At 41.3% G+C, this 12,412-nt stretch overlaps 2 protein-coding genes and 1 long non-coding RNA gene across 3 annotated transcripts; 2 read left to right on the top strand and 1 right to left on the bottom strand.

The window, feature by feature from the left end:
• The first annotated feature begins 2,631 nt into the window (after positions 1–2,631).
• Positions 2,632–3,048, top strand: LOC118234370 (late histone H2A.2.2). The gene has a single exon (XM_035430858.1). The coding sequence runs from the start codon at positions 2,664–2,666 to the stop codon at positions 3,045–3,047; it is 384 nt and encodes a 127-aa protein (XP_035286749.1). The 5' UTR covers positions 2,632–2,663; the 3' UTR covers position 3,048.
• Positions 3,049–4,341: 1,293 nt separating this feature from the next.
• Positions 4,342–5,472, top strand: LOC118234367 (histone H3). Its single transcript, XM_035430856.1, has one exon. It carries the CDS (start codon positions 4,875–4,877, stop codon positions 5,283–5,285), a length of 411 nt encoding a protein of 136 aa, XP_035286747.1. The 5' UTR covers positions 4,342–4,874; the 3' UTR covers positions 5,286–5,472.
• Positions 5,473–6,774: 1,302 nt separating this feature from the next.
• Positions 6,775–10,215, bottom strand: LOC118234372. Its single transcript, XR_004766656.1, has 3 exons — positions 9,961–10,215; positions 8,922–9,077; positions 6,775–8,492 (listed from the first exon to the last, which is right to left on the bottom strand). It is a non-coding gene; the product is annotated as an uncharacterized LOC118234372 (long non-coding RNA).
• Between the last annotated feature and the right edge of the window lie 2,197 nt (positions 10,216–12,412).

The raw sequence follows: 12,412 nt of genomic DNA, 5'->3' as shown, positions 1-12,412 counted from the left end.
CAATTATTGCGCTTTCTTGCGTAAATCTTTCTGCATTTTATGGTAATTTAAATTCCAATTCAGGGTGGCGCTAAAATGAGCTAGGCTCCTTCAACTTTTTCTGGGGGGTGAGATTATTTATAAAAATTGCGAATGCTGTGGATGCAATCTACTATATATATATATATATATGCACAAAATAAGTACGTAAATAAATAGTTTGAGCATGCAGAATTGGTGTGTTTGGCTTAAAATAATGGAATCAAACACCACATGTCAGTATTGCTCATCTTTAAATAAAATAACCACACTGGCACATAGATAAAAGACAATAAAATGATTTAACTAATAAGATGTGCATATCAAAATATGTGAAATATTACAGACTTGGTTGTCAAGGCTATATCCACGTCCAAGGAGAGAAGTGTCTGACCACCTTGAAAAAGGTGTCGAAGGATCATAGTTACAATGTGGAGATAAACAAGAAAAGCAGCCTCTGTTTCAGGGGTTCTCAACTCTGATTCTGGTTCCCAACAGGGTCTGCTGGTTTTTGTGGTTACTTGGAATTTAATTTATCAATTAAAGCAAGCTTATAAAATATACATTCAGATCTTGTTTTCATTTGTCAAATTCTCTCTTTTTAGCCACCACTAGACAGAACAAAAGCAACATAAACTAGGCTTTACCATTGTATAGTTAAACCTGAAGATTATTCAATGTGTAATAATTTTCTAACATTGAGGCACTGTACACTAACATTTGATTCTATAGGAGTCTCAAACGCCGGACTTTACACCCCAGTAAAGAAAGTCTTTGATTCTGCATTTCTGAGTTTGAACTCTTTTCAATTTAATTGTCTCTAGCTAACGGTGGGCCTATTTACCGATCCATAACATTCTGCAACAATTTGCTCTGCATATACTAACTGTAATTGTAATATTGCAGTGCCCATGGGCTCCAGAAATAAAACCCTCTCTTCATTTTCGGGAAAAGAAAAAAGCATATTGCTTTCTCAGGATCCAGTGAAGGAGCAATGCAGGTATTTTCAACTTAGCCTGCCTTACCTGCACAAAAATGGCAAGAAAATCATTGGGATGGCAGGTATGCCATCCAGCCAAGTTAGACCTTGCAAGGCTTGCCCCATACCTATACAACACTGAGAGTTTGGCACCTTTCAGTGTTCCCCACAGAAATAACTGCAATAATCACAGACTCTCACCCCTTAAAAACATTAATTATGTTTTGTGTTCTTTAATTAAGTTTTGGTAAGCATTCCTATTTTAAATAATTATTATGATTTTAATGTTAATGTAATTACACAAAGAACTCAAAACATAACTTTTCCTGCATCAACAAAATCCATAAAGTCATCACAACACCATCAGTCCTGTCACACCACGATCAGTCCTGTCGCACAGGACATTGTGATATAAAAATGGACTATTTGAGAAAATATTGATGAATTAATCTATTTAACTGTGTAGATGAAGGTGGTGGTATATATCCACCATTACGTTTTTGTAAAAATCTCCTGTGTAAATGTAGTTTTTTTTGCAACTATATGAGTACCTGGCGGTTATTGTGCGACAGGGCCTGACCCTGGTTGACTGAAAAGTTGCTTATATTTCTTATAGGAAGTACAAAACCATGTTAGATACAATCAGGGACATGTGATGAATAAGAAAATGCTATTTGTATCAAAGAAATTCATTAGGAAACCATTATAACATATACAAATTTGTCTGTGACAGGGACTGACATCTTAGGGGTGAAATGTGTATAAAAATTGATTTTATTCAAGCATAAAAACATGCTGAGAAGGCATGATATGTGTTTCTCATAGTTTAACATGTCCTCCATATGACTCAATGTTCAGATTCAAGAATAAGTTATTTTTTCCCCAAAAATTTTTAGAAGTGGAAATTTACGTTTCTGGTAGAATATCACTACTGCTATAAAGCGGAGGTCTTTACAAGAAACAATTAATCAGTCTCTGTTGGCATAGGCCAGCAGTAGTTGCTCCACAGACACCATCTCTTATTCCCTACTCTCGTCTCCTCTGGGTCCCGATCTTCATCGTTTTGATTTACTGGATGAGGGCTGTTCTCGGTGTAATCCTGCTTCCTGCTGAATAATGTCAAGCTCTGGCTCGAATCGAAAAGGCTGAACAGAAGACATTTTCAATGCCGCTCACTGAAAACGACAAGAGCAATGGACCAGGAGAGCGAGAGCCGCGTGACCATTTGACTTCACTACCCAGAGTGCATTGCGAAGGTAATGACGAACTGAAAGATTGTTTACATTTTTAAAATATAAATATCATATGAAACATTTTAGTTGACTATATAATTGTGGGAATTTACACCATATTAAAGCCTTCAAGTCTTAACAGGCTGGGTTCCCTTTAAAAAAAGAGTTTATTTGGGAAATTGTGAGTGCCATTTTTAAATCGCGCGAGTCAATATTACAGATCGTTTCCTGTTGCGAAGCAACACTGCTTTTGGTCCACAGTTTGGGCGCCAAACTTCTTTATCTTGATTGGATGAAACGCAATAGAGGCTGCAACCAATGAAATGTGGCATAGTTTTATATTAAAGACAACGAGGTTGTCAGACTCGAACTGTCCGTGGTTAGAAAAATAGTAATAATAACACTAATTCATCACTGAACAAACTTCGTACATCATGAGTGGAAGAGGCAAGGGTGCGAAATCAAAGGCAAAGTCCAAGTCACGGTCTTCTAGGGCTGGGCTGCAGTTCCCTGTAGGTCGTGTTCATCGGCTGCTTCGCAAAGGACACTACGCTAAGCGCATAGGTGCTGGAGCGCCAGTTTACATGGCTGCTGTGCTGGAATATCTGACAGCCGAAATTCTGGAGTTGGCTGGAAACGCTGCCCGGGACAACAAGAAGACTCGTATCATCCCCCGTCACCTGCAGCTTGCCGTGCGCAACGATGAGGAGCTGAACAAGCTTATGGGCGGTGTCACCATCGCTCAGGGCGGAGTGTTGCCCAACATTCAGGCCGTGTTACTGCCCAAAAAGACGGAGAGAGCAGCTAAAGCCAAGTAAACCGTTAGACTAACCCCAAACCAAAGGCTCTTTTCAGAGCCACTTAAATTGTTCTGAAAAGCTGTATTCCTTTGTCTTTGACGACATCCCACTCGTGGTCAGGACAATTTATCAGCCCTGTAGCAGAGTAAACTGATCACTGATCTGTGTGAGTAGCTGACTATTTCGGCGACCCCAAGTGGCGGCTGTTGTAATGTCAATACAGGCACAGTTAAGAGGGTTCAGAACCTGAACACCATTATAACACAACATAAGGACGAAAGCAGGCTATTCAGCCCAACAATGCTCGCCATTTCCCTGACTAAAGTAGTGTTCTGATTACCTACATACTCTAGTATCCAACATCGTATAAGGCTCATGGCTTTAAAAGTCCAGTTTGCCTCTACTACGTGACATGACAGGCTATTCCACACCAGGCTATTGACAACTGCGTGAAGAAATATTCCTAATGTCTGTACGGGATTTACCTTTTTGCTTATTTCCATTTATGTCCCCTCATTCTACTAACATAACTCAACCTTATACTACAGTATATCCGATATGTTTAGTCTTGGCTCTTGATGTGGCTAGTTAGATTGAATTTTTTATTCTCAAAATACATCTGCTCGGACAGTTTAATTTTTAATATTCTTGTTCACGGGGGGGGGGGGGGGGGGGGGGGGGGGGGGGGGGGGGGGGGGGGGGGGGGGGGGGTTAAGCCAGCTAGCGAACAGGGTTGCAACGATAAAATATTTATTTGAAATCATTATGGCCTGAGCTAACTCTTCTTGGTCAAACCGGTAAAACACGTTCGGCAGGATAATGTCTGATTTCAGATGCACGCCTGTTCAATCCCGTTTGTTAGCTGTAAGTTCAGCGAATGTCAGTGAAGTGTTGTTTTTTTTTTGCCTTCAGATATACGAATTATCAACAACCTACGTTTTACACCAGTTAAGTTATTGTGATACGTTCGATAAATTTACACAGACCGCTTCATATTCAAACATTTTACCCGTTCACTTCATGAACACAAGCATTACATTACAGGCATTTAGCAGACACTCTTATCCAGAGTAATTTACACAACTTTTACACAGCAGAATCGACTTCATGCTACATAAACCTGGGAACAACCGTTAGGCACAATACATTTTAAAGGCATTGAAGCAGAAAGTGGAAGAAAGAAATATTGGCTAAAAGTTCGAAATCTTTAGATAAACAAAAGGAGAATATTGCAACATTAAATCCCTCTGTAATGGGTCAGACTCAGAGGCAAGGAAGCCAGTTCCAATATCTGTAAATCTAACGTTCTTTTCCCTTGTGTTGTGCCCCTACGAATTTAAGTTCCTATTAGCCGCGATGGAAGTTATCGTGAATCATTTTGGTCACTGTTATTACAATTACAGCTTCGGTAACGAATAACATAGAAATGTATTTCAAGTCTGATGGATATTTTTACATTTTTGTTTTGGCGCCATTTTAGCTGACATGTAAAGTTTAGACAAAGATTGAAAATAAAAGTGAAGCTTAACGCTCACAATACAGTTAATTCAAATTCGTTAAACCTGTTCAAAATATAGCGCGAGCGATTGTAAAAAGGGAGTTGAGAACAAAGTAAAACGCGGACAAGAGAAAGGAGGCGGGAGATGCAGAATATTTGAAATTTGGGCGGTATTCGAAGTTGAGGAAAATATCCAATGATCACGGGCAAAGGGTGGGCAAAGTCGAAAGCAGGCCAATGAGGAATCCGTAAAACCATATCCAATCAGTTTGAGACTGATACTTTATAAGACGGTGCAAAATACCTATACCACATTTTCTGACTGTTAACTGAAGAATTAAATCGAAATGGCAAGAACTAAGCAGACCGCTCGTAAATCCACTGGTGGCAAAGCCCCCAGAAAGCAGCTTGCTACCAAAGCTGCACGTAAAAGCGCCCCAGCTACTGGCGGCGTGAAGAAGCCTCACCGCTACAGGCCTGGTACTGTAGCCCTGAGAGAGATTCGTCGCTATCAGAAGTCCACTGAGCTGCTGATTCGTAAGCTGCCCTTCCAGCGCCTGGTGAGAGAAATCGCCCAGGATTTCAAGACCGACCTTCGCTTCCAAAGCTCGGCCGTCATGGCTTTGCAGGAGGCCAGCGAGGCATATCTGGTTGGTCTGTTCGAGGACACCAACCTGTGTGCCATCCATGCCAAGAGGGTGACCATCATGCCCAAAGACATCCAGCTGGCTCGCCGTATCCGTGGCGAGCGTGCTTAAATGATTTCCGCTTGACCATTTCTCTTCTAGTATATAAAGGCTCTTTTAAGAGCCACTTCAGTGATTCAGCGAATTGCAAATTTGTCCATTTGCTTTATCTTTTTGCTATAAACTAAATGATATAAGTGGGCCGTATGGTAAACGGACCTGTATCAACTAACTGGGAATACATCAATAAAAGCTTCGTGAAGGTCCGCAATGAATCTGGTGATATTGAAGTAATTGTTACTTCAAGAGGTTTTCCATTTTTTAAAATAAACTGGATCCTGGTTAAGTCACAGGACACACACTAAAATTAATTACACATGAAATGCTATATCCGAGCTTCGATGTTCGACGGTAGACCGACTAGATGGAATGAGGGTTGTTAGACCTCGAGTCATTCAATATAGAGAGATTCATTGAGTTTGAATATGTTCATTTAAAAAGAAGCTGTTTGGTCTTTACCGTTTAGTTTTGTTTTACATCAGGTGTTTAGTAGCTTGCAAGTTCATACAAATACAAGAATTTAAATCGGGATCTGGTGAAATCCATTGTATGCAATTCATTTTGGGTTTAAATGGTTTGTGTTCCATTTGGAAGCAAAGGGTGGCGCTGTGACACAACCGATTTTTATACGGTTTATGGACTCAACTCATGCTTCTCTACGGTGCGCTTAAGTATTATGGCAATGCAATCACTGGAATGCAATAAAAATATTTTTAAACACTTTACAGCATACTAATTAAGAAGCATGTTAAAGTCACGCGATGTGATGTCATCAGAACTTTAAACAGCAAGTCCAAATGTTATAATGAGGCTGTGGAATAAAATATTAGATGAAGAGGCTAAAAGCTCAGCTAATGATCTGCAGTGTGAAAACAAAGCAAAGACTAGTTGATGCATGTGTCTCCTGAACACAATAATGTGTGCAGTCCTCGGCCATAGATCAGCATTCTGTGAACAGGACGCGTGAGCATTAACATTCAAATAATCCCGTGCTAAAACAGGTCAGTCTTCCATTAGAGAAGACTACGAGATCTCCTCTCGCAAACCCTCTTCAGCGCACTAGCACACAGGGCGCTGTACCAATCCATCTTGTAGTTGTTGCTAGGAGACAGTCGAGCACAGAGCCCTGTCTCTGGCAGGAAACCACAGAACCTAAGATGCAATCAGCATTATTTGTTGGGTTAGTGTTATCTCTAATGATAACGTTAGGCTGTCAAAGATTAGACTAAACCGATACCAAAATGATTTTGTTCTTTCAGCCATCCGTATACTACACAAGTTGTAATGAGGAAACCCTGGTTGGCCCCAAGCTATTTATATCAGGTTTTGGTATGTGTGTGTGTTTTTTCTGTGTGTTTTATTTTGTACTGTCAGTTAATTCTTTTATATTTTTGTATTGTATTTGATCTTTTTTTTTAATTAAAAAAATGAGTATTGTTCACATACATTTGACAGTAGATATTTTATTTTTTCTTTCCCACCCACTCACCCACCCCAATACTACCTATACAAAACATAAACTATCTATACAGGGAATGATAATACCAAATGAAATGGTAAAATAAAATAAATACACGTAAAAATAAAATAAAACAAAATGTACATGTACACACAAATTAACATTTCACACTCCTCGAGCAGCTCACAGGGAGGATCAATCATGAAGGATAGAGTTATAGCTCCAGTTTAATTTTGGGGTAGAGTGTTAAGCCTATTGAAATAGAATACTAAAGGATCACATGTTGTATGGAATTTTTGAGTTGACCCTCTAATAGAATATTTTATCTTTTCTAACTTAAGGAATAGCATCAGGTCATTCATCCAAGCCGAAGCTTTGGGTGGATGTACCGATTTCCACTCCAACAAAATCCTTCTCTGGGCAAGGAGAGTAGCAAAGGCAAACACAACTGGGTTGAATATCTTTTTCAAATGCTTCAGATAAAGTCCGGAATACAGTAGTCCAGAAGTTGTTCAGCCTATTACAAGACCGGAACATGTGGGTTAGGTCTGCTTTTTCTGTGTGACAACAATCGCATATTTCATTTACATTAGGGTAGATCTTGGACAGTCTAGCCTTACTACAATGAGTTCGATGAAGATTGTATTTGATCTTACACACACATCAATTGCCCTCTATGATTATAATAAAGTCCGAGTTGAAAATATCCAATAATAATCAAACAGCAGAAAACAGCAGCATCACTTTTGGCTGCATTTACATTGTCTACTACATGCAAGTAATGTAATGCACTCTTATTGAGCGTTTATGTGTGTGTGTATATACATACATATATATATAAACATATTTTGTATTTATACAACTGGACGTATATATTACAGTCATTCTATGTACTGAAAAAGTTCAGGTTTACATTGCTGGCCCAGCAGCAGTGTTCTACTCGGCAATCAAGCCTGAAACTAAGAATATTAGCCCAGTTCCTTGCCCTTTATACTGCACTGCCACCTTTAAACTGATGACAATAAAATTTTACTGTTCCCAGGGACTCAAACCAGCCTGATTTTTCGGAAACAATTATTGCTTATAGCTATTTGTAGTCCATCAAGACCGGCAATACTGACAGTCTTTTATTTGGTCTGTCCCAAGCCTGCCTAATAAATGATATAGCATAGCTTTCATATTTTTTTGTACATTTTACATTTTAAAAAGTGGGAGGGCATTTCTTTCACTGTTTCTAGAGTGGCGGCTGCATGGGCTTGGCAACTGCAGGAACTTCCCATCTATCCTCTGCATCATCACGCATCTTCATGCATCTTGTGGTGGAAAGACTTTGTAATTAGCCTCCTGTGGTTATAGTCCTGGTTCATAATGGACTTGTGTGCAGATGGTATAAGAGGCCTTGACTCTGAAATCCTATCTTCGCCTTGGGAGAAACTACATCAGATGCATATCCATGCATGTTTTATACATTTAGATTAGATTTATACATGCTTAATTTGATTGTCAAAATTAAACATGGAATTATTAAGTATCAAAGATCACACCGATGTTCTAAGGCTATATGAACACAACAATAGATATCATTTAGGATTTGTTTAAGTTGTAATGCGATGATGAAACTGGAGCATCTCCCCCTTGTGAAAGCGTCTGAGGTGTCCGCTCTTACTGTACGCCGTCAGCCCCTCGTGGGTGGAGTCAAGCAGGCAGCGCCAGTAGGAGTCCCCCCGGCTCCAGGCTTCGGCCTTCTCCCACGGGTACGCCTGCGGGAAGAAAACCACCGGCAGCCAATCAGAGAGAGACCTCCTCCATTTGAAAAACGGGCCAAGACCTCAACTGCGATATTTGGCCGTGGTTTTAGTAATTTATGAAAGGCATTCCGTTTAATTCACTACACATATGCACGACATTTGACCTTACAAGATTAATTCTCAAATTTGCACTCATATTCTTTACATTACATTATATTACATGACAGACATTTAGCAGATGCTCTTATTCAAAGCAACTAACACAGCTTTTTCACATCGGATATATTCAGAATCTTAACAGTAACAAGTCAACAAATATTTTGAAATAGGGGGTTGGGTTATCAGGACTTTTCCCCCCACTATGATGCCCCTGGCTACTGCATATAAGAAAGCACCCCCCCCCCCCCCCCCATGATCTGTGTCTATACCGGTGTCTCCTACCTGTTCCGCCTCACTCTTGACTACCACACGGTGGCTACTGACAGACATGCTGGGGCTCTGACTTGTCCTCCAGTCCTGCGGATCGATGGAGAAGAGATAGCACTTCTCACCAAAAAAACTTCTCACCATCACCCATGCACCGTCTGCTGGTCCGCTCTGTAAAAGTAGAGCGTGAGTGTGGAAAAAATGACTTTTTTTCCATGATATGTTTCTTTTTCTGATCAGACAGGAACAAAGCCATCATCTGTTAAGGTGAGTTATTATGGACGCTCCCATAGGTGTTGACACTGCTGGCTAATAACCACAAAGCCAGCTGGTTGAAGAATTTCAAGCATTGGTGTCAAGCTTTGCAGAAGTGAAAAATATACATGGATTCAGTTCCATATGGTAGCGGTTTGACTGCCGCATTTTGGTATGCAACAGAACGAATCGCTAGAAGTTTGCCTAACAAAGACTGCTCAGTCCGCGCTAAATTGCAATCCAGGAAGTACGTGGAATATCAAACCGCAGATGATGCTTTACTCTAAACGGGAAGAAACTGAGTTCTTAACATTCAGCCACCACCCTCACTGAGGAAGCACATCCAGACAGCAGAGAGATGAGCGTTACGTCTCTCAAGGTGTCTAGGGGTAGGAGGGAGTACGTAACACATTTAGTGAAATAAACTGACCGGGTGAAAAGGTGTTGAGCACGTTTAGTGCAAATAATCAGGTCAGACAAGGTTGCAGGTGATATTAAAGGCGTTATTATTATAAGAGTGCAAGTGAAGTGATATTTACATTTGTACAAGTTTGCACAAAACAAAGACACAACTAGGTTGCAAGGCCAAGGGACATGGATGTAGCCAAAGAAATGAAATAAACAAAACCAAACAGCGCTAGAACAAAAGATAATCTGACTAACTAACTAAGCAACACAAAAGACTGCCTACCTAACTACTCTTACAAACAATACACAGTTGGCAACCACCCCTTTTCTAATGTGTCTATACAAGTTTCCTCCAGCGTGTAGCACCGATGTACAGAGGCCTCTGTCTTACCTGCCCCAGGGCCTGAACCACACACAGACAACCACACATACACAAGCAGGGGAAATGTTTACACGTACACACACAGGTCTCTGAATCTCACCACACATACCCAACCACACAGCAAAAACAAACAGAGATCAATGACAGAGAGACAACGAGCAGCAGCAGCCACACAGCTTTTATCTTCCAGAGGAGGGATGTGATTGGTGGGGGCGGGACCAGGTTAACGATGATTGACAGCGGGGACAGCGAATGGGATAATGAATGGCTCTCCTGCAGCATTACAGAGGGGGAAAAGAAACACACATGACGTGGAATGTAACAATGAGTCACATTCCCCGCTCTTGCAGACGAGATAAACATGTGAGTCATGGTGAAACTCACCATTGTATGTCCTGATGGTGATGGCACGGTACTTATCCAGCTCAGGGAATTTCAGGAAGAGGCTGGAGTAGGAGAGGTTCAGGGTGTGTTCCCTCTGGGAGGCTGACCAGGGCTGGAAAAGGCTGTTGATTTGCAGCACTGGGCCCACTGAAGAGTGTGACAGAGCTGAAACAGTTCAATTCTAGGGTGGAATGGCGGTGCAGCAAACAGCACTGGCGCCTCACAGGAAAAAGGTTACGAGTTCAAATCCTGACCGAGGGCCTTTCTGTGTATGTTCTCCATATGTGCCTGTGGGTCTCCTCCCACAATCCAAAACATGCACTAGGCCAGGGGTTCCCCAACTTGGTTTGGAAACCACTGCAATAGGCTAATGGAGACTCAAAATTGCCTGTAGGAAGGGACATCACAGTGGGGGGGAACAGTGGAATTGAATACCCAGGGCCCCAAGGGAGCGAAGGGACCTCAAAAGGCCTAAAAAGTTTGCTTTGGTCTAAAATTTTAAGGGGACCCACACAAACTGCTTGAAGGGGAATTGCACTTTATAACACTTCTGCTTCTCATGACTGATATTGTTCTTCTAATGAATGTGTCGCTTTTCATTTTTCAATTTTTCATTTTTAATGCACAGGGCCCAGAATTTTGTGCTACATGCCTGCCTGCACATGTCAGTGTGAGTGCATGGCGTGTGGGCCCTGCGATGTATTGCCGATCTGTCCAGGGTGTTTTCCTGCCTATCGCCCACTGCATGCTGGGATAGGCAACCAGCCCTGACCAGGGATAAGCGGTTTGAGAAAATGGATCGAAGGTCAACATTGACGGTGTAATGCAATGCGATTTACCAGTAATACCACTGCCAATAGTAACTGGAAACTTCTACATTGTGGGAATTTGTTTGCCTGTTTCAGTAAAGCACATGGACTTTCATGAAATCATTTGAAAACATAGTGGCCAAGAATGACAGAGACAGAAGCAACAATGACTCATGTAGTTTGTGCCTGTGATGATGTGCCCCCCCCCCCCCCCCCCCCCCCCCCACACACCACACACACACACACACAGACACACAGAGGAGCACAGTGAATCACATCGAGCATATGATTCACTGGAAAGACGCGACCTGTGTTTTTAAATGACTTTGCCTCTAAATACAGATATAGGATCAGATTTGTGATAAGGCATGTGATCCTGAATCAGCAGCCAGGGGGTTTAGTAATTTCCTTCCCCTTTTTTTGAAATGGCTAAATTATCGTACATTTGGGCGCTGGTTGAAAAAAAAATTCATTAAAATAGCTTTTGTCACGAGACCGTCACATCCGTAGTCTAGGGAAATCGACTAAATGATACATTTATGATTATGAACAAATAAACCGTGCAATGTTAGAAGTCGTTTCCTAAAATCGCTGGAATTGAAGTTTTGTGTCATTGTAGGTGGGTTGCATTGGGTCTCATTTCAGAAAGCCCGAAAATTTGCTGAAGCTTCAGAATAGCAAAGTATTCCATTGAAATGTATGAGATTATTGGACCATGAGACTGATTACTAATGCATGGGCCTTACACATGATTGTGAGGCTTGCGGTGTTATGTTTCTGTTGTCACTTCACTTTCTAGTTGATTATCTGTTTCTCTACTGCACGATCTTTATTTCGGTTTGTAGTATGGGCGTGGTTTCCTCTAACTCTCTCTCCCCTCAGCTGATCACTCTTACCTGTTCTGGCCGCATTCTCATGCACTGGTTAATCACTCTCATTTCATTCACCTGTTCCCTGTTTGCATTTTCACGCTCTTTTCAATTATCTCTCATTTCACTCACCTGGTTCATGCGGTATATATTCTGTTTCCCTGCTCTTCCGTGCCAGATTGTGCCTCTGTTTACAGCGCCTTTCCAGCTTTTTTTCGCTTGTTAGTTTGTCTCGTGCTTGATCTTGCCCGTTTCCCCGACCACCGATTTTTGCCTGCCGTCTTTGCTTTGTTGATTTCGCTTGTTTCTCGACTTTGCTTTTGCCTTGTGTTTTTGTACTTTTGCCCCAGGGGATTTTCTGGTTTTGATCTTATGCACGAACTGACTACGAGACTGCCT

This window comes from Anguilla anguilla, chromosome 8 (assembly GCF_013347855.1).
Source record: "Anguilla anguilla isolate fAngAng1 chromosome 8, fAngAng1.pri, whole genome shotgun sequence".
NCBI lineage: Eukaryota > Metazoa > Chordata > Actinopteri > Anguilliformes > Anguillidae > Anguilla > Anguilla anguilla.
The sequence above is the reverse complement of the archived record's forward strand: the minus strand, read 5'-3'. Positions and strand labels throughout refer to the sequence as shown.

Coding starts and splice junctions, on each gene's coding strand:
- LOC118234370 (XM_035430858.1), top strand. CDS start 2,664: ATGAGTGGAAGAGGCAAGGGTGCGAAATCAAAGGCAAAGTCCAAGTCA.
- LOC118234367 (XM_035430856.1), top strand. CDS start 4,875: ATGGCAAGAACTAAGCAGACCGCTCGTAAATCCACTGGTGGCAAAGCC.